Source organism: Spinacia oleracea, chromosome 4 (genome assembly GCF_020520425.1).
Source record: "Spinacia oleracea cultivar Varoflay chromosome 4, BTI_SOV_V1, whole genome shotgun sequence".
Lineage (NCBI taxonomy): Eukaryota > Viridiplantae > Streptophyta > Magnoliopsida > Caryophyllales > Amaranthaceae > Spinacia > Spinacia oleracea.
In genome coordinates this window covers 130,437,259-130,459,902 of record NC_079490.1, presented here as the reverse complement: position 1 = coordinate 130,459,902, position 22,644 = coordinate 130,437,259, and the positions used below count along the sequence as shown (strand labels likewise).

Here is a 22,644-nt window from a genome sequence, read left to right as displayed (position 1 = left end):
AAGTGATACCTCTATGGGTTAAATTTCCCAATTTACCTCTTCATTGCTGGGGTTCTGACTCTCTTGGCAAAATCAGCAGTCTGCTGGGGGTGCCTATTTGTGTTGATGAGTGTACCACCAGACAAGATAGGGTTTCTTTTGCTGGGGTGTTAGTAGAGATGGATATTACTACTACATTGCCTGACCATGTGTGGGTTGAGGATGCTTATGGTACTATGTTTAAACAAGAGGTGAAGTATGACTGGAAACCAGCATATTGTAAGAAGTGCAATATTGCTGGACATGACTGTGATAAAATTGCTAAGGTAGCTCCCCTTCCTAAGCCAACTAAGAAAGTTTGGGTGGCTAAAGCTACTCATAAGCAGCAGGAGACAGTACAACAACCACAACAAGTGCCAGAAGGACTCTTACACCTCCTCATGTCACACCTGCTATACCCCAATCAGGTGATCAGGATTGGAAAATAGTCACCAGAAGAACAAGAGGGCCTAGCAGAATGAGAGTTATGAGTCCAAACAACCCCTATACTGTACTCATAGAAGATCTGGAATTCAAGGAGATTACTGGTGATGGAGTTGTTGATAAAGGAGATGGTAACCTACAACTGTCTCATGATGAAGGTTAATTTGTGCACCTGAAATGTGAGAGGGTTTAATGATCCTCTTAAAGCTGTTGAAGTTAAGAATCTCATTAAAAAGAATAATGTACATGTTATTGCTTTGTTAGAAACTAGAGTAAAAGCTTCTAAATTCTCTAGTGTTGCTGGTAAACTTGGTAGGCACTGGAGTTGGGAAAACAACTACAATTCTAACCCTGGGGGAAGGATTTGGTTGGGATGGCAACACCTTGAGGTTGACCTATCAATTCTGGCTAATCATGAGCAATTCTTCATTGTGAGATTAGATATAGAACCGGTAATGTCTCCCTTTTGTTCACTGCAATCTATGGCTTACACACTGTGGAGACTAGGAAGAGCTTATGGCAATCTTTGACCCATATTCTTCCTAGTGTGGGTGCTCAACCTTGGCTGCTGGCTGGTGATTTCAACTCTATCCTATCTACTGAAGATAGGATCAATGGTACTCCTGTAACTACTGCTGAAATCCAGGATTTTAGTAACTTTATTGTTAGTACTGGCCTTTGCCCACTTCAGAGTGTTGATCACTATTTTTCTTGGCACAAAAGTCCTGGTGAGGGGCAAACTGCAAGCAGAATTGATTGGTGTTTAGGCAATGCTGCATGGGTTCACAAGTTTAGTGGTGTTCCTACTGAATATCTCAATCCATCCATCTCTGACCACTCTCCTCTGTTGATTAACTGTTTACCTGATAAAGCTGAAGGTGGTAGACCTTTCAGATTCTTGAATTACCTTAGTGAGCATAGTCAATTCTTACCTCTGGTGGAGGATGTTTGGAGCTCTACTGAAGTTAGGGGTTCCTACATGTACAAGCTATGGTACAAATTGAAGATAGTCAAGTCAAAACTGAAATGTTTGCATAGAGAGGAATTTGCTGGTGTGAAAGAGAGAGTTGACAAGGCCAGAGTTCATCTTGATAATGTGCAAAATGCTTTACAAACTGCCCCAACTGCTGATTTGTTTGAACAGGAAAAAGTTTGCATTGCAAATCTGAAGAAATGGCTCAGAGTGGATGAGATTGCTTTGAGACAGAAATCTAGGATTCAGTGGCTGCAAGTGGGTGATTCTAACCATCAGTTTTTCTTTTCTGCTATGAAGGAGAGAAACAGGCAGAACAGGATTTCAGTGCTTTATGATGAGAATAATAATAAACTGGTGGAACCAGATGGAATTCAGGGTGAGATTGTAGGTTTCGACAAAACATTGTTGGGATCAGCTTCTAGCTCTCTTCCTGCTATCCACATCCCTACTGTAAGAAGTGGCACTAAACTTAGTAACTCTGCTAAGAATTGGCTAACTAGAGAAGTTACTACTCTTGAAATTGATCAAGCTCTTAAGGGTACCTGGTCTAGATGGACTTAATGTTGTTTTCTTCAAAAAGACTTGGCACATTATCAAGATGGATGTCTACAAAGCAGTTATGGAGGTGTTTACTACCACTAGAGGAAAAAACTTGATAAGTTGCTCTTAAAGATGGCTTATAAGTTGCCCTTCGTAAGTGCCACCAATGGGGGGGTCACTTTTGTAAAATTATCAAAATTTGCCCTTAAAAAGGGCAACTTATAATCTTATAAGGTGCCCTTGTTGCAAACAAGGGCACCTTATGTGAAACTTATAAGGTGCCCTTGTTGCAAACAAGAGCACCTTATGTGAAACTTATAAGTTGCCCTTGTTGCAAACAAGGGCACCTTATAAGCTGCATATAAGTTGCTCTTGTTACAAACAAGGGCAACTTTTAAGTTTTTTTTTTTAAAAAAAAAAAAAAAAACTGCAATATAATTCCTAATATTCTGCAATATAATTTCTGATTTTGCAATATAATTTCTGTTTCATCAAACATCAACTTGACATTCTCAAAAATGATATAAATTTCAAATTTCCAATAATATTACTGAATTAATTCAAATGTAATTAATTAAATCGATAAATAACAAAATAATGTAAGAGTCACGAATAACTACAAGCCTTCTCTATTTATTACACTGAGGGTAGTTCACAATCGTTGAAATAAGTAACCCACTTGTCTCGAACTTCATCCAACTCCTTTTTGGTAAAGGGCCCCTCCCTTGGAGTTTTGAAAACCTTTAAAAGAACACCGTACATGCGAACCAATAAATTAAATTAAGTTTCATATGCGAAAACAAAAATTATATTGGTCGAGAAAACAATTATATTGGCCAAAAATGACATTTTTGAACCCAACTACCAACAAACGAACCTCTTTCCACATTCTAACCCTTTTTCATGATTTATAAGATTAGTCAGATGATTATAAGACTAATTTCAAGTTCTTTATGCACGCTATTGGTCATTTGGATCGTTATAGGTCATTTATGGCCAAAAATGGCATTTTCGATCCCAACTACGAACAAACGAACATATATCCACATTCTAAACCTTTTTCATGATTTAGATGATTAGTTATATGATTATAAGACTCATTTCAAGTTCGTTATGCACGCCTATGGTTCATTTGGGTCGATATAGTCATTTATGGTCAAAAATGACATTTTCGATCCCAACTACCAACAAACAAACCTATATCCATATTCTAAATGTTTTTCTTGATTCTTATGATTAGTTATATGTTTATGAAACTCATTTCAAGTTCGTTATGCACGCCTAAGGGTCATTTGGGTCGATATAGGTCATTTATGGCCAAAAATGGCATTTTCGATCCCAACTACCAACAAACGAACCTATTTCCATATTCTAAACGTTTTTCATGATTCATATGATTAGTTATATGATTATAAGACTCATTTCAAGTTCGCTATGCACGTCTATGGTTCATTTGGGTCGATATAGGTCATTTATGGTAAAAAATGGCATTTTTCGATCCCAATTACCAACAAACAAACCTATATCTATATTCTAAATGTTTTTCATGATTCTTATGATTAATTATATTATTATAAGACTCATTTCAACTTCGTTATCCACGCATAAGGGTCATTTGGGTCGATATAGGTAATTTATGGCCAAAAATGGCATTTTCGATCCCAACTACCAACAAACGAACTTATATTCAAATAAACCTTTTTAATGATTAATATGATTAGTTAAATGTTTATGAAACTCATTTCAAGTTTGTTATGCACGCCTAAGGGTCATTTGGGTCGATATAGGTCATTTATGGCCAAAAATGGCATTTTCGATCCCAACTACCAACAAACGAACCTATTTCCATATTCTAAACGTTTTTCATGATTCATATGATTAGTTATATGATTATAAGACTCATTTCAAGTTCGTTACGCACGCCTATGGTTCATTTGGGTCGATATAGGTCATTTATGGTCAAAAATGGCATTTTCGATCCCAACTACCAACAAACGAACTTATATTCAAATTATAAACCTTTTTAATGATTAATATGATTAGTTATATGTTTATGAAACTCATTTCAAGTTCGTTATGCACCCCTAAGGGTCATTTGGGTCGATATAGGTCATTTATGGCCAAAAATGGCATTTTCGATCCCAACTACCAACAAACGAACCTATTTCCATATTCTAAACGTTTTTCATGATTCATATGATTAGTTATATGATTATAAGACTCATTTTAAGTTCGTTATGCACGCCTATGGTTCATTTGGGTCGATATAGGTCATTTATGGTAAAAAATGGCATTTTTCGATCCCAAATATCAACAAATGAACCTAAGGACACTTTCTAAATCTTTTTTATGTTTGATATGATAAGTTAGAGCCTTAAAGGTTACTAAGATTTATTTCAAGTTCTTTATGCACATCTAAGGCTCATTTGGCCCGATATAGGTCATATTTAGCCAAAAATGGCATTTTCGATCCCAAATATCAACAAATGAACCTAAGGACACTTTCTAAACATTTTTTATGCTTCATATGCTTAGTTAGAGGTTACTAAGATTCATTCCAAGTTATTTATGCACATCTAAAACTCATTTGGCTCGATATAGGTCATATGTCCTATAACGCCCAAAAGGAGCCTTAGATGTGCATAAATTGACCAAAGTAGATTAGAATGAGGATTGGCAACCTAATACTAAGTGTATTAAACATGAAAAGGGTTTAGAATTCTTATTTTGGTTCATTAGTTGAGAGTTGGGAGCGAAAACGGCTATTTTAGTCAAAATATGACATATACGATCAAACTAGCCTTAAATGTGAATAAATTGACCAACTTGGATGAGAATAAGGATTGACAACCTAATACTAAGCGTATTAAACATGGAAAGGGTTTAGAATTCCTATTTTGGTTCATTAGTTGAGGGTAGGGAGCGAAAAAGGCTATTTTAGTCAGAATACTAAGTTTTTACTAGTTTGGGTGAAAATCTATTTCTAATAGAATGAAATTGTAACTATTCAGAAACAGAACCTGTTGGAGCTAATGAGTATGTGCAACTAGCTTGATAATTCAGTTATTAGAATAATAATCCGTAATAAGAAGAAAAAAATAGCTAGTTAAGGTACAATAGTTCAAGCTTTATAAATTAAGCAGATTAGATAGAGGAAATGTATGGTAAATATTACTGGGAGTTTATTGTAGTTTGTTCTGCATTTTTTGTCTGATCACAAGTCCTTAAAATAATAAAGTAGATATACACGTCAACATATTTCGTGCTTAAGTATGCAATGGATATCTTACCCCGAGCTTTGCCAAGTAAACTCCTCTTGCTAGAGCACCAGATGGGGTAGTCTCCTCATCTAGGTAGTGTGTATAGGGTAGTTGTTGAGGAGAAAGGTGCTAGCATTCCTTCACTTTAATCCACTAAAACAGATGGAACAACAAATGAATACAACGGGAATTGAAAGTACACTAAGTAGTGAGAAAAACAACTGCACATAACAGAACAGATCTACATAGAACAGAATTGATCTGCACAGAACGGATCTCACAGAACTAATCTGCATAGAACAGAACTGGCCTGATATGAACAGAACAGAACAGAACTGCACAAAACATCAACTACACAATACAGATCTGCACAGAATATTGCGGACATTAATCTATGAGCAGAGTTCGTACTTTTTTCTCTTAGAAATCACAAGATAATAAAATGTATGTCACTACGAAGTATCATTGAGCTGATAACAAATATGACATGGGGCATCACTTACCTATTGACAGCCAGGTCTTTTTCCAAGTAGCCTGACAACAGTCCTTTACCATTAGTGTACTTCAACCATTTATAAGATGATCCCCTCTCCCCTTCCTAACCCAAAGGCCGGTTTGACATGACTGTGCAAATAATGTGGTCATCAGGCTACATGGAAAGAAAATATATAAGAAACAGCTCTCAGAAGCATCATAACAAAACTAAAATGAATGTCTAGATCTTAATGCAAAGATGCACAAGAAAGAAAAATTCTCATGCCCTTGCACTCTTAAAATAAAGAGAAACACTGAGAATTGGGAGACTAATAAAAATATCATGCAACTATGAAGGATGAAAGAGATAACCACTTCAGTGCTAAAAGAATAAGATCGAAATCAAGAAACTAGATAAAGAAAGGAGATTAAATAATCCATGTGTATTATGTTGCCCTCAATCGACTGGTAGTCCAACAGGAAAAGAAGAATATTGATGTCAAACAGGCACACATCTTAGTTCTACTTAAACAACATGGAGACTACTACAGAACAAGAAAGCTTCATGACGAACGGGGGGGGGGGGGGGGGGGGGGGGGGGAGATAAAGAAGCAGCTCGTGTAGTCTATTCTCATGAGATTTATGAGTATGGGAAAACTGAGGTTACACAGAAATTACAGTATCAAAAGACATATACGGTGTTATCAGCTCACTACAACTAAAGTAGGACACAAATGTCTACACACTCTATACTCATACCTTGAACCATTCAAGTTTCTTTCATAACCATCACCACTAAAAGCTATGTTGGTTTCGTCTGATAGATTGTGTTCCCAGATCTGATGTTGGCCAGCTATTTCTATGTAAACCTTTTCTCTGACAGGATCATAAAAGACATCCCACGGAGAATTGAGGAGCTTAAATCACATCAAAACTTGTAAACAACAAGAATCTTAAGAGTGATTTTAGTAGCATAAAGTAGAGTATATTATCTATTGAGCATAGAGGAAACTATATGTCCTTCTCTAATCATACCTGAGACGTTCCCCTTCTTCCTCCTTTGTAATCAGAGCCCTTTGTACCATTGCCAGCAAGTGTGCCGACCATGTCATTGACAAAATTGATCTCTCTGAAAATTAAATCAACATAAGAGACAAAATCTTGTCTTGAGAATCCACCACTGACTATATTCAAAAGAGAGAATCAACACTCTTCAATTTTTACCATTAAGGTAAAATAATTCCAATAAGATCTGCATATCACTTTCATATATAGACACAAAAGAGAGAAGAAAGGAGAAGTGGACAAAGAAACTTAGGATTATGTTAAAATCATTCCAGTATCATGTTAATGCATGTACGGAATATTTTTACCATTAAGGTAAAATAATCATGAATTTCACTTCTAAATGGCATCTGATCTGATGCAATTAAGTTACTAAAAGAAAATATTTAACAAATAGTGCATGAACAAGACCACATAATTTATGAAATAAAAAAAATGACTAAAACAATCTAATAACATGCATCATACAAAATTGTCAAACCAGAGAGAGAAGCAATTTGAATAAAACAATCAAATTACATGCCAGGAGATGTCACTATTATCAAAGCAGAGTAGCAAGACAACTGGTAACTTCTGAGTTCTGACTACACTAAAGCCAAATCAATATTGTGACAAAGTGTCTTCCTGGTTATGTTACATTGAAAAGCAAAATTGACATCATCGCGTTGAAATGCTGAAAATCCAACATTTCCAGCATGATTAACTATCCCAAAGAGAGTTATGTTGTACTCCAATTGACATAACACAATAAGGTTAGTAGACAAGCAAGTTATTCAGCCTCCGTATCAAAGAAAATAAAACCTACTAAGTAACATAAATGACATCATTTATACCAAATTAGGATTGCCAACTATGATGATGAGGAAGGAGGAAAAAGAAGGTTGCAGCAAGAAAAAGTACGGGTATATGATTATGAACGATGTTATAGGATCCAATAACAAACTCTGATGTACACAACTATGGTTCAAAAACAGCAGAAACCTACTAGATAAAAAGTACGTACAATTAGATAGTTGTGCAAATAAAAGTATGCCTGGAGTTTTAAACTGAAAGAATTCACATTTAAGGGAGTTTCAGTTAGCTGCCACGACAAAATGCGATCATTCTAAGTCACAACAACCTGAGTAAAGGATGAACCATGAGAGATTCTTCCACTCCAAGTCTACAGATTCTGCCTCCATTCTTATAAAACTAATCAACACAAAAGAAAAACCCATAGTGAAACTTAAAATGTAATTACTTAAAATGTTGTTGGACTACTCTCAAATTTTCATAATTTTTTTTCTACGGACAGATGATTAAACATATTAATGGTAGAAAAGTTGTGCGTTAATTAGCTAGAAATCAAGGTGTCAAAACTAAGCTAACTTTAAAGGTCAATAACAAATACAAACATGAACTCAATTCCAGTTAGCAAATGCTGCAAAGCACGGATAATCTCAAATAAACCCAAATGAAGCATATAATTGAAAAAAGAGAAACAGCACAAATATGATTACTATTTCAGAAATTCTCCTTGAATCAATACAATCTTGACAAATTAAGCTTTCAAATTATTTTATACTGGACAAAAGATTAAAAAGCTGGAACATAAACCCTAGAGAGAGAGAATTGAAACTGAAAGAGGGATAAGAGGAAGAAGAGGAGACAGAGAGAGAGAGAGTTAGTACTGAGAGCGAGGCGGAGGGAAGGGAGGTCGCCGGACTGAGAGACGGCAGCGAGTTGGCGGAGGTGGGGAGGAGTGTCGTCGAATTGAGCGTCAACGACAAGACCATCTTCAACGTCGGTGACTAGCTTTCTCTTCCTCGAACTCGACTGCTCGGATCGTTGGTGGTTGCGGCCTGCGGTGGCTGCGGCCTGCGGTGGATGCGGGGAAGAGAGAGAGGGAGCAGGGAGATGGTTTGCAGGGTGAGAGCAGGGAGGAGAGGCAGTGTTGGTTTCTTTTTTTAGTTCCTAAAGGTTAAAGGTTGCCTTTGTTTGGAATTAAAAGTTCAGATTTTTTTATTTTTTTATTTTTTATTTTTTTGTTCTTATAAGTTGCCCTTGTTTAATAAGGGCAACTTTTAATGAGTAACTTATAAGGATTTGTCCTTTAGTGTACCAACACTATGCTGTCCCAGTATAATTGTACCTCTGTTACTCTTGTTTCAAAGGTGGCTAATCCCACTAAAGTCAAAGATTTTAGGCCTATTGCCTGTTGCAATGTTGTATACAAGCTTGTCTCTAAAATTCTCACTACAAGAATGCAGCATATAATTGGTGATGTTGTTAGTGATGCTCAATCTGGCTTCATTCCTGAGAGACAGATTTCTGACAACATCTTGCTTGCTACTGAATTGATTAAAGGCTACACCAGGGCCCATATCTCTCCTAGATGCCTTCTTAAAGTGGATCTAAAAAAGGCCTATGACTCTATAGAATGGAGTTTTCTCAAAGAGGTGATGATTGAACTAGGCTTCCCTGACAGATTTGTGACTTGGGTGTTTAGCTGCATCACAACTGTTTCCTATAGCATCCTCATTAATGGCAAACCCACTAAGCCTTTCAGTGCAAAGAAAGGGCTAAGGCAGGGGGATCCTATGTCCCCTTTCCTTTTTGCAATTGGCATGGAATATCTTACTAGGCATCTTCAGCAGCTCCAAACTCAAACTGCTTTCAACTTTCATCCCAAGTGTAAAAAACTGGCTATTACTCATCTCATGTTTGCTGATGATCTACTTATGTTCTCCAGAGCAGACATTCAATCTGTGCAGATGCTGCTTTCTGCTTTCCATCAGTTCTCTGTTGCTTCTGGCCTTGAGGCTAATCTTGATAAAAGTAACATCTATCTTGTTGGGATCTCTTCCACTGAGAAAGCTGCAATCTTATTTGCTATTCACATCTCTGAAGGGTCCTTCCCATTTAGGTATCTTGGTGTGCCCCTTGCTACAAAAAATCTAGCTTATAATCAATGCAGGCCTTTGATTGAGAAAGTAGTTGCTAGAGCCAAAACTTGGACAGCTAGGAATCTCACTTATGCTGGTAGGTTGCAACTGGTGCAAACTATTCTTCTAAGCATGCAATCATTCTGGTGCCAGATCTTCATCTTTCCTAAGAAGGTAATTAAGGAGATTCAAAACTTCTGTAGAATTTTCTTGTGGACTGGTCACACTGATCCATCAAGGAAGTTCTTGGTTGCTTGGTTCAATTTGTGCCTCCCTAAAACTGCAAGGGGATGGAATATTAAAGAAATGAGTCTTTGGAACAAAGCTGCAGTAGCTAAGCTATTATGGGCCCTGACACACAAAAAAGATAAGATGTGGTGTAGGTAGGTGCACACCTACTATATTAAGGGAAGATCTCTTGATACTAAGTGGCCTGCTGCTATGTCTTGGCCACTTAAGAAGATTTTATCTTCTGTTCAAATGATTGAAGATGTGGGAGGTTGGGTTACAGTTTGCAGGAATGGCAAATTTTCTATCAAAAAGATGTATCAGTGTCTTCTTGGTGATCATGTGAAAGTTATATGGAGAAGGATTGTATGCAATAACAAAGCATCCCCTAAGAGCTTGTTTATAACTTGGCTTGCTCTTTGGAATAGGCTCCCTACTAAGGACAGGTTGGTGGCTTGGAAGATCACTACTGTGGAGGATTGCCCCTTGTGTACCACAAAAAAAGAATCTGCAGCACATTTGTTCTTTGAGTGTGATTATTCTGCTGCAGTCTGGAATACTATTCTGCATAGCCTAAAGTTTACCAGGAAAGCTTCTTCTTTTGATCAAGAGTTAGCATGGATTCTGAAAGCTACCAAGAGAACTGGGGATAGATACAAGCTGCTTGTTATGTATTTTGCTGAGTGCCTTTACAGCATATGGCTGTAGAGGAATGAAATGGTGTTTAATCACAAATGTAGAAAGCCTGTTGATATTGTTCCAGATATCATGTTTAGAGTTGCTTGTAGGGAAACTGCTAGCCAGCATATGTTTATGCTTACTTAGCCTTTGTTGTAGTTGATTAGTTATTGGCTGTTGCCTTGTTGTTGATTATGTTGTACTGGTTGTAGATACCTACTTTCACTAGTGGAAAAACAATCATTTGCATCACCATATTTGCCTCGCACATTTAAACATGTGACGCAATTAACAGTTACTAGCACTAAAATTAGCAATTTGCGTCGCATAATTACTAACCAGCGACGCAAATGACTCTAATATGTTTTCAGAGTCATTTGCGTCGCAGATTAATAGTAATGCGACGCAAATTTTTACCTCAAGTGCGTCGCAGAATTAGTAAACTGCGACGCAAATGACACTAAGAGTCATTTGCGTCGCAGTTTACTAATTCTGCGACGCACTTGAGGTAAAAAAATTTCGGATTTTTAATTTTGGTTTCCCTCCTCCATCCCGCAATTCTCTACATACTGACCTAAGTCTTCTACAATTCCCTCATAAACCAAATTAAGCCCAAACACTGAACCTCACTGGCGCTGCACCGCCATCGGACCTCACTGCCGTCGTTCATTGCTGTCGTCGTTCCATCTCCGGCAGGCCTGCGTCGTTCTCGTCGTTCCATCCCCGTCGTTCACTGCTGAAAAACGCAAGTCTCCCGGGTTTTTTCGTGTTGAAAACGCAGCCCAGCCACCACGGCAGCTGCTGCTTGTATCGCCGCCGACCACCTCAGCCTGTCGTTGTGACGCCGCCGACCACGCCACCGCCCACTCCGCCGGCGCCCCTGCTCAGTTCGTCCCTCCTCTCTTAGGTACGATTTAAATTGTTTTTAAATATTAAAACTTTCAATAATTAGGTTTAAATTGAGTGTTGTGGATTTTATTTAGTTGTTTACATTTAAGATTGAATTTAAATTTTGATATTAAGATTGAAAGTTTGTGGATATTATTTAGTTAAATTTAAAATGAATTTTAAGGGTGCATTTTGATTTGAATTGTGGATATTATGATTGAATTTTAGTTGTACATCCATTTGAATTGAAATTTAAGATTGAATTTTAATTGTGGATATTATTTAGTTGAATTTTAATTGGGTACATTTTAGGATTTAGGTTTTGTTGAATTTTAATTGTAGTTTTTGATGAATTGGAATATGTTATTATAATAGTTGGTTTTGTTGAATTTTAATTGTTTATTACATTTAGGATTTGTTGAATTAAAAGTTATGAAATGAAGTTTTGGGTTTGTGTAGGTTTATGAGATGGTTTGTGTAGGTTATGAAATGAATTTAGGTTATGAAATGAATTTAGGTGATACATGAAATCATGTTTTGGGTTTGCTACAAAATTTGGGTTTGTGAATTTGTTATGTGAAATGAATTGTACGTTATGGGAACTTGTTATTAGTTATGGTAGGTTTAGTTGGAAGCTATAAAGCCATGGATTTAAAATGATATGAATATCCTAGTTTATATTCTAACCTTCGACAAAATTTGGTCATATTATTTTTTCTTTAGTGGTTGAAAATGGATCGAAGTTGGATGTATGGTAGTAAACGATTTTCTACAAGGTTCTTACAAGGGATTCAAGAGTTCAGTAAGGTTGCCTTGAAACATCAATCAGAACATGAATCAAGTTTAATTCAATGTCCTTGTTGTGATTGCAATAATTCAAGGGGGTATCGGGATATTGATGATATTGTTGATCACATAATTCGTCGCGGTTTTAAGAGTAACTACACGACGTGGACATGGCATGGTGAGAGCATAGATCATGGGGCAAGCTCTAGTATGCCGAGCTCGAGTCAGCATAATCATTGTGATAATGGTGATGAAAATGAAATTGAGGATGATATTGGTGTTGAAAGTGAGGAAGAAGAGGAGAAAGATAGGATAGATGAGATGATGCATGATGTGGAAGACCATCAATTCGTTGAGCGTCCCCGTATGTATGAGAGTATAATCAAAGCTTCCGCAACACCGTTATATCCTGGTTCTACACAAACTCTACTTGGTGCTGTCGTCAAATATTTCAACTTAAAGGTGGAAAACGGTTGGACCAACAAGAGTTTTTCACAGTTTTTGGAGGCCACGTCCGATAATCTTCCCGAAGGAAACAAACTTCCAAGGTCTAACTATGAGGCCCAGAAGCTTATTTGTCCTTTGGGTATGGATTATGAGAAGATACATGCATGTCCAAATGATTGTGTGTTGTATCGAAAGCAGTATGCAAATCTGCATGAGTGTCCAAGATGCGGATCGTCCCGTTACAAGATCGTGGATAATAATTCAACATCAACTAAGAAGAAACCTACTCCGGCTAAGGTGCTTTGGTATCTTCCAATTATACCAAGATTTAAGCGCCTTTTCTCAGAAGCGAAAACTGCAAAACTCTTGAGGTGGCATGCCGAAGGGAGGAAGAAAGATGGGTTAATGAGGCATCCTGCTGATTCTCCACAATGGAGGAACATTGATCGAAGGTACAAGGTCTTTAGTGAAGAAGTTCGGAATCTTAGGCTTGGTCTTTGCACGGATGGAATGAACCCATTTGGGACACTTAGTACCCAATATAGCACTTGGCCGGTTCTTCTCACCATATACAATTTGCCGCCTTGGTTATGCATGAAGCGTAGATACATCATGTTGTCTCTCTTGATGTGTATCTAGAGCCTAAACAACCCGGAAATGACATAGATGTGTATCTAGAGCCACTCATTGAAGATTTGAAATTGTTGTGGGATGAAGGGGTGTTGATGTTTGATGCATACACCAAAACCAATTTCACTTTACGTGCCATGATTTTTTGTACGATAAATGACTTTCCAGCTTATGGAAATTTGTCAGGGTATTCTGTAAAGGGAAAGAAGGCATGTCCAGTTTGTCATGATGATTTGGTCTCGAGGCGCCTAAAGTTTTGTGGGAAAGATGTATACATGGATTATCGGATGTATCTTCCTGAAGATCACCCCTTTCGAAAAGAGAAGAAAGCTTTTAATGGAGAAGTGGAGAAGAGAGAAGCTCCTACTCCCTTATGTGCGTGTGAGGTTTATGAACGGGTTAAAGACATTGAGACAGAGTTTGGTAAGCCTTATAAAGGTCAGTCAAGTGGTGGTTACAAGAAGAGGTCTACGCTTTGGGATCTCCCATATTGGAGACATTTGGAAGTTAGGCATTGTTTGGATGTAATGCATATTGAGAAGAATGTTTGTGATGCCATTGTTGGGACATTGTTGAATATGCAAGGGAAAACGAAGGATGGGCCTAAAGTTAGAAAAGATATGGCTGCTATGGGTCGCTCCGAGTTGGCACCTCAAGAGAGGGGAAAACGCTGGTACCTTCCCCCAGCTTGCTTCACCTTGTCTAAAAAGGAGAAAGTTAGCTTTTGTGAGTCTTTGCATGGCTTAAAGGTCCCTGCTGGATACTCTTCAAATTTTCGTAGCCTTGTGTCCATGTCTGACTTGAAATTAGTTGGAATGAAATCTCATGATTGTCACGTGTTGATGCAACAATTGTTGCCGGTTGCAATTCGAGGAATATTGCCGCCACCAGTGAGGTATACCATTACAAGATTGTGTTTCTTTTTTAACACGATTTGTAGCAAGGTGATCAATCCAACAATACTGGATGATTTGCAGGCGGATGTACTTGAGACCATGTGTCGGTTTGAAAAGTATTTTCCGCCATCATTCTTTGACATGATGCCTCATTTGATTATTCATCTTGTTCGTGAAATTAAGCTTTGTGGGCCAGTTTGTATGAGGTACATGTATCCCTTTGAACGAGAGATGGGTACCTTGAAAGATAGAGTGATGAATCCGGCCAAACCTGAAGCTAGTATTGTCAAACGAACCGTTGCTGAGGAAGTTGCCGCATGGGTTGCTCAATATTTGAATAATTTGAAAGAAATTGGAGTACCAAAGTCTCGACATGAAGGGAGACTTGGGGGTCAAGGTACAATCGGCAGGAAAAGGATATCAATCGGTTCAGAAATGATGAGTAAGATTGAGTTGTTTGTGGTGCAAACTGTTAGTGAAGTCCATCCATATGTGGATGAGCACATGGAGTTTCTTAGAGAGCAATATCCTTCAAAAAATGGTCCTCAACTGATAACAGAGCATAATCGTTCGTTCCTCACATGGTTCAAGAGTCGAGTGATGGATCAAATCACCGAAACGCCTGAGGTTGTATCTGACACGTTGAGATGGTTGGCATATGGTCCTAAATGTCAAGTCATCTCTTATGAGGGGTACGACATCAATGGCTATTCTTTTTACACTAAGCGACAAGATGACAAAACGACGATGCAAAATAGTGGTGTTACGGCAATGGGCTTGTCTTCGGAATATGCTAGTGCGAGAGATAGAACACTTGTAGATAAGAAGTATTGTTACTATGGAGTAATTGAAGAAATATTAGAGTTGCAATATAAGGAATTTAAGATACCTCTATTCCGGTGCAAGTGGGTTGATATTAGTCGCGGTGTCAAAAGTGATGAACATGGGTACTTGACACTTGTAAACTTTAGTCGAGTCGGGCATCTTGAAGATCCATTCATATTAGCATCACAGGCAAAACAAGTCTTTTATGTTGTTGACCCTGCCGATCGTAGTTGGTCAGTTGTTCTTGAAGGCAAAAGAAGAATACTTGGGGTCGAGGATGTAGATGATGAAGAAGAATATGATGAACAGTTTAATGAGACTCCACCTTCCTCGTGGCATATTCCTCAAACAATTGATGATGTTAACATGAGTCTTACTCGTCGAGATCACGGTGAAGGATTTTATGTTGCAAAAGAGAAAGAGTGAGAGAGGTAAGCCGATTCCATGAACTTGATTTTGTAATTATTATCGGTTTTGATTTTTAAAAAAGGGAAATTTTGATGGAGTTCCAAGGATTATGAGATTGTCATGACCTTTAAACGTGCATAAATGGATTTCAATGAGTCTTATAACCTTTTTCTAATCATATTAAACTTATAAGTGGTTTAAAAAGAGTCCTTAGGTTCATTTTAGGAAAACCGGGAGCGAAAATGCCATTTTAAGTCTACATATGACCTATAACGACCCAAACGACCTTTAACCGTGCATAAATGGATTTCAATGAGTCTTATAACCTTTTTCTAATCATATTAAACTTATAAATGGTTTAAAAAGAGTCCTTAGGTTCATTTTAGGAAAACCGGGAGCGAAAATGCCATTTTAAGTCTACATATGACCTATAACGACCCAAACGACCTTTAACCGTGCATAAATGGATTTCAATGAGTCTTATAACCTTTTTCTAATCATATTAAACTTATAAATGGTTTAAAAAGAGTCCTTAGGTTCATTTTAGGAAAACCGGGAGCGAAAATGCCATTTTAAGTCTACATATGACCTATAACGACCCAAACGACCTTTAACCGTGCATAAATGGATTTCAATGAGTCTTATAACCTTTTACTAATCATATTAAACATATAAATGGTTTTAAAAGAGTCATTAGGTTCATTTTGGGAAAATCGGGAGCGAAAATGTCATTTTAGGCTTCATTTTCTTTCTTTTTAATTTTATTTTTATGAATTATATTATGAAATAGTTTTGAATTTGCATGAACTCTTGTTTACTTCGTATTGGTTGTTGAATGCAAGTCCCGGATCGGTTTTAATGTGCAGACCAGTTCTGATCTGCACAGATCAGAACTGATCTGCACAGACCAGAACTGGTCTGCACAGACCAGGACTGATCTGCACAGACCAGGACTGATCTGCACAGACCAAGACTGATCTACACAGATCAGTTCTGGTCTGTGCAGACCAGTTCTGGTCTGTGCAGACCAGTTCTGGTCTGTGCAGATCAGTTCTGGTCTGTTCAATTTTGCACATTTTTGGTCTAATTTGTGTGCCGTAGTTGACTGGTTTGCCACTTAATTATTCAGGTCAGAAGTTGTTGAATTGGTTCACCTTGATACTTATTTCATGGAGAATGAAGATATGTATGCCCTTGAGGACCCAAATGGACAGGAGCCATCAAATCAAGAGGCAAATCAAGGGAACCAAAAGAAGAAAAGGAAGCCAAGAGGTCCTTCAAAAGGGATCAAAGACATGCCCGGGGTTCCAAGAATAATTGAGTGGGATTGCTTTAACCAACCCATAGGAAAATGGGTAAAAGAATTCAAGACTCACATTGGCGAGATAAGCCGCACAAAAGTCTCTATATTGATTAAAGATTGGGAACACGTTTCGCAAGGAATCAAAGACACATTGTGGGAAGATGTCAAGGTAACCGAAAATGTCATTATTTTAGAATATGCATTCCTCAATTGTCTATACATGTTACTCATTTGCTAAAACCTTTGTATTGCTTTTTCTATTTCATTTAGAGAGAGTTTCATATCCAAGATGAGACTAAGAAAGAAGAAGTCTTAAAGAGGTGTGATAAGGCTTGGAGGGGTTTCAAATCGAAATTACATACAGGTTGGATCACAGAGACAAGGAAAATGCCTGCAAATAAAAAGATGCCTTATAACTTGTATGATTTCATAACTAAAGATATGTGGGAGGAATTTGTGAAGTATCGTACATCAGAAGAATATATGGTATAAAAATCATTATCAATTAAAGTTTTGACTATATTAAAGTTCTTTTTTGGTTGTAATTAATAATTTATATTTTTCTCCCAACATTAGGAAATAAGCAAGAAAGCAAGAGCGAGCCAATCTTTCAACATACATCCTCATCATATGGGACAAAAATCGTATGCCGAAAAGTCCATTGAATGGCGTAGCAAAGGGTACCTTCCCTCGGTTTCTTCGTCATCCATTGGTTCCTCTAGTTCTACGGTTGTTTCAAGTTTCTCGGAAAGGACACACTTATGGCTTCTTGGAAGATCAGTAGAAGATGATAAAGGAAATACATACTTGCCGGATGAGCAAACACAAAAGGTCAAAGATACCATTGTAAGTGTTAATTTTCTCTAACAGTTTTTGGTTTCATTCATTTCATTTTCTAAGGTAAAAAACAAAAGGATGCAGAAGCAATAATTTTCCCTAACACTATTTGGTTTCATGTAGGATGAATGGAAACAAAAAGAAGCGGAAGGGACATTTGTTCCTCATCGGTTTGATGATGCTTTAACTCGTGCACTTAATAAGACTAAGACTAGGAGACCACTTACATTTGGTAGTAAAGTAGGCATCAAAGCTGTGTGGGGGACCGGAGAGCGGCGTAGATACCGACCAATTGAAAATGTAGATCTCATGGAAATGGAAGCAAGAGTAACCCAAAGGGTTAGAGAGGAGACAATACAAGAGATGAACTCAAAGATGGATGTCATGGTTAAGGAGAAATTCATCACATTCGCTAAAGAGCTGGGTCTCTCAATACCGAGTCATATGACGGGGGATGTTCGAGTTCCTAGTAGTTGTCAATCTGGGGGTGTTGATCCATTTGCAAACATTCAGGTATATAAGATTATTTGTTTCTTTTAAATAATTAGTTTTAAGAAAGTTGGGAGCGAAAATGCCATTTTAGGCTACATATGACCTATAACGACCTAAACGACCTTTAACCGTGCATAAATGGATTTCAATGAGTCTTATAACCTTTTAGTAATCATATTAAACTTATAAATGGTTTAAAATGAGTCTTTAGGTTCATTTTAGGAAAATCGGGAGCGAAAATGCCATTTTAGGCTACATATGACCTATAACGACCTAAACGACCTTTAACCGTGCATAAATGGATTTCAATGAGTCTTATAACCTTTTAGTAATCATATTAAATTTATAAATGGTTTAAAATGAGTCCTTAGGTTCATTTTAGGAAAATCGGGAGCGAAAATGAGTCCTTAGGTTCCTCTCCTTGATTAACTATGTTTACTTGCCTAGCTTTTAACTTATTTCAACTGTTTTTATTTTTTATGTTTACTTGTTTTTTGCATCAATAATAAAACTTATTCCCAGTTACCTGATCTGCACAGACCAACAAAATCCCCTAGAACTGGTCTGCACAGACCAGAACTGGTCTGCACAGATCAGTTCTGGTCTGTGCAGATCAGTTCTGGTCTGCACAGATCAGAACTGATCTGCACAGACCAGGACTGATCTGCACAGACCAGAACTGATCTGTGCAGACCAGTTCTGGTCTGTGCAGACCAGTTCTGGTCTGTGCAGACCAGTTCTGGTCTGTGCAGACCAGTTCTGGTCTGTGCAGATCAGTTCCGGTCTGCACAGATCAGAACTGATCTGCACAGACCAGAACTGATCTGTGCAGACCAGTTACCTGATCTGTGCAGACCAGAACTGATCTGTGCAGACCAGTTCTGGTCTGTGAAGACCAGTTCTGGTCTGTGCAGATCAGTTCTGGTCTGTGCAGACCAGTTCTGGTCTGTGCAGATCAGTTCTGATCTGTTCAGTTTTGCATATTTAGGTTATATTGAACTTATAAATGGTTTTGAATGAGTCCTAGCTTAGGTTCAATATTGAACTTATAAATGGTTATAAATGGTTGCGAAAATGTCATTTTTCTAACATGTTGTTTTTTTCAAATAAAGGAACCTACCTCCTGCCGGCTATACTTGTTGATAAACTCAGAGAAAGTCTTTGTTGCCTTTGGTACTATACATCCGGAATTGACTCTTGATCGCCATAACAACCTTGTTGCCGATAACGTGAAGGTGAGCGTTGATGAATTTGAGCCCGCGTATAAAGAAGCTTCAGTCCCCGTGCCTTCTCAATTTATAAAGAAACTTGGACAAGCTCTTGGTACTTTCACTCAGTGGCCAACAAATTTGGTTTCGCTTGTGACGAGTCCTGAGGTAACTTATCATTATGCATCAAATTTGACTCGAAAATATTATATCATACACTTATGTTCACTAATATGTATATGGTTATTTGAAATTCATAACTCAGGTAAATGAGCCTGCAAGAAAAGAGCCTAACGAGAAAAGGGCTACAAGCAAAGAGCCTAAAGGGAAAGAGGTAATGGTTGAAAGTCAACGCGAGACAAAAGGGTCCAACACTAAGGCAAACAAACAATTTCTTCCCAAATTTAGCTCGCAAAAATTGGGAGTTCAGTGCAATTGTATGAAAACTATGGTTTCTAAATTAAAAGAAGGGGAGGATGTTAAGTTGCAAGCTAGTAAAAGGGCATTCAATTTTGAAAACGACCGTGAACTTATTATCGCCGTTGAAGACATCAATCAACTTCTCTCGGGAGCATGGCTCAATATATCGATATTGCAAGTTCTTATACTGTGAGTTTCCTAAATTAAATTTTCTCTCCTAATTATTATATTTTCAATTGTCTTAACGTTATTGAGCTATGTAGGGCTTTATATGAGTCGTGGGATGAATTTGATCATTCTACCAATGCTTTGGGATTCATGTGCCCGGAGATGATCTCGGAAACCATGTTGTATAGTGATATAAATCGTGTTCTATTATACATGTCGCAATCCATGGCAACACTCAGTTCTAAGTCATTCATCTTATGTCCATACTTCGAAAAGTAAGAACATTTTAAATTTATTTTTCATATTATATTGTTGATTGTTGTTAATATTTTTTTTCTAACGACATAATTTTATTGTTTGTACGTAGGAGGCATTGGATTCTTTTAGTTATTTGCTTGGCTAAATCTCAGGTCTACATATTTGATTCTATGCAGAAGAAGAGAAATTTGATGATTAAGAACCAATTGAACCTGTAAGTAAAGTATTTTATGAATTCTTTGCATTTACATGATACAAAAATATAATAAAGTATATAGCTATAAGTCCCCTTTTGTCAAACGTGTAGGGCTTTTCGGACTTACAAGGCACAAAATGGAAAATCTAAAGGAACTAAATTGAATTGGATTGCGGCACAGGTATAATTAGTTTAATACTTACCTAAAGATCAAGTTTTTCAAAATTACTACGTATAATTTCATATAAAATTTACTTGTGTTGTTTTTTTTAATCATGTAGTGTCCTCAACAACCGGGATCACTAGAGTGTGGCTACTACGTCATGCGTTTTATGTACGATATATTTACAAAGCATCGTGATAGTCAAGATCTTACTACGGTATGTGATATACTTTAATAAATTGAAGTAGCTCTAGGCATAACTATTGATTGTTGACCTAATTATTTATATACTTGCATGTGTATTTTTAGGATTATTCAAGAACAAAGCCTTTTTCATTCGAGGAGATTAATGAGGTTAAAGAATTTTGGGCTGATTACTTTTTGACCAATTCCGATGTAAATCTAGCTAGCTAGTTTGTTGTAATATTCGTTTGTTAGGTTCGTTATCAACATGTTGGTTGAACGATATGATATGATGGATTGCCTTTTAATGGGGTTGTAAAACTATATTTGACAGGTGCATGTATTATAATTCCCGATTATTGGGAAGTGTTATATTACAAAGGAGATTCTGTCAAAATTTTCAACTATATTCCACTATTTTTTTTATGCATGTATATATAATACTGTGATCCAGATACATGAAATATGAAGTTGTTCAATAAAAAAAATGAAAAAAAAAGAAGAAATAAGGTCATTTGCGTCGCAGTTTAGTAAAACTGCGACACAAATGACCTTATTATTTTGAGTCATTTGCGTCGCAGTTTTACAAAACAGCGACACAAATGACTTTTTTTTTGACATCCTGGATAGTCATTTGCGTCGCAGTTTAGTAAAACAGCGACACAAATGACTTTTTCTGGATGTCAAAAAAAAAGTCATTTGCGTCGCTGTTTAGTAAAACTGCGACGCAAATGACTCAAATTTGCGTCGCACAAAAGTGCGACGCAAATGACTTTTTCATTTGCGTCGCGGCCAGTTGCGTCGCACCAATGTGCGACGCAAATGGGCTTAAATGACCGACGCAAATGACTGTTTTTCCACTAGTGTTTTGTCCCCATTCCCGAAAGGGAAGGTTCGATGATGAAAACATAAATCTCCACTTGACAACGCATCTCCTATAAAATAAACGAATCTCAATTCCCCTTTTCATTTCACCCGAAACCTGCTATTTATAGAAACCTGCTAAAAATAGTAACTGCCGTAAAGGGTAGCTTCTAAAAGTGGCAAGTCATAAAAGATAGAAACCTGTCAGAATTAGGTGTTGCATTCCGACATAAATCCTAAATGAAATAGAAAACTGCGAGAATCCTATTCCTAATATGATTCGGAAATAAGAGTTACGTATTAATTAAAATCCTAACGAGCCTAGAGTTCGTAACGGGCCCAGGCGCATTCCGTAATGAAATTGATACGCACTAAAAGACTCGATTAAGTCTCAAACACTACGGATTTCAGGAATCCGAATCTGACTAAGAAAACAGCCCAAACCCTATTTTCAACGCCTGGCTCTGGGCGCCGAAATCTTCGGCGCCCAGGCCTGGGCGCTGAAAATACCTGGGTACGTGTTTTTTCCTAATTCTTTGTGGATTAGAACTCTGCAATTCTATCTTTCCACGAACTCTTCCCTATAAATACAGCCCCAAATTCGACGTGAAAGGAACACACAACACACAATTATATTCTGAGTATTGACTCCAACCCTTAGCCTAAGCCTGACGCTGCGAAATTGTTCACGCGTTCTGTCGCAATCAATCCATAAATCGAACAGAACGTATCCTGTCCCATAATTGAGATTCGTTAAATAAAAAGGAGAAATAGCAAAGTCAAAGTGGTTAGTTTTCTGAGAACCGTGACGCACCTCTCAAGGGTGCGTCGTAATGTGTCCCTTCTCGATGATTTAATTGCTTTCCTCGCCCTTTTTATGAACTGTTAAACTAACTAAATCTGATTGTTCTATCACGCCTAACAAATATAATATTTTCGGGAAATTGGATTATCATGCTAGGTCCCTTAATGCTACTTAAATCAGATAATCGCGATCGATCTAGTATTATATGTTGCATATTGCTAAAATCAACTCAGATTAGTTTAATAGTTAACGCATGTCCC

The 22,644-nt window shown here is 37.4% G+C and overlaps 4 protein-coding genes across 4 annotated transcripts; 3 read left to right on the top strand and 1 right to left on the bottom strand.

Annotated features, from left to right (window-relative positions):
- The first annotated feature begins 496 nt into the window (after window positions 1-496).
- Window positions 497-1,999, top strand: LOC130471882 (uncharacterized). The gene is made up of 3 exons (XM_056842222.1): window positions 497-620; window positions 779-851; window positions 904-1,999. The coding sequence occupies exons 1-3, from the start codon at window positions 497-499 to the stop codon at window positions 1,997-1,999; spliced, it is 1,293 nt and encodes a 430-aa protein (XP_056698200.1).
- Window positions 2,000-5,041: 3,042 nt separating this feature from the next.
- Window positions 5,042-8,590, bottom strand: LOC110785170 (protein SUPPRESSOR OF QUENCHING 1, chloroplastic). The gene is made up of 4 exons (XM_056843701.1): window positions 8,448-8,590; window positions 6,748-6,841; window positions 6,472-6,629; window positions 5,042-5,391 (listed from the first exon to the last, which is right to left on the bottom strand). Exons 2-4 carry the CDS (start codon window positions 6,817-6,819, stop codon window positions 5,379-5,381), a joined length of 243 nt encoding a protein of 80 aa, XP_056699679.1. The 5' UTR covers window positions 6,820-6,841; window positions 8,448-8,590; the 3' UTR covers window positions 5,042-5,378.
- Window positions 8,591-10,142: 1,552 nt separating this feature from the next.
- LOC110785169 (uncharacterized) lies at window positions 10,143-10,637 on the top strand. The gene has a single exon (XM_021989612.2). The coding sequence runs from the start codon at window positions 10,143-10,145 to the stop codon at window positions 10,635-10,637; it is 495 nt and encodes a 164-aa protein (XP_021845304.2).
- Window positions 10,638-13,986: 3,349 nt separating this feature from the next.
- LOC130459890 (uncharacterized) lies at window positions 13,987-19,311 on the top strand. Its single transcript, XM_056827520.1, has 2 exons — window positions 13,987-15,510; window positions 19,232-19,311. The coding sequence occupies exon 1, from the start codon at window positions 13,988-13,990 to the stop codon at window positions 15,503-15,505; it is 1,518 nt and encodes a 505-aa protein (XP_056683498.1). The 5' UTR covers window position 13,987; the 3' UTR covers window positions 15,506-15,510; window positions 19,232-19,311.
- Window positions 19,312-22,644: the final 3,333 nt, after the last annotated feature.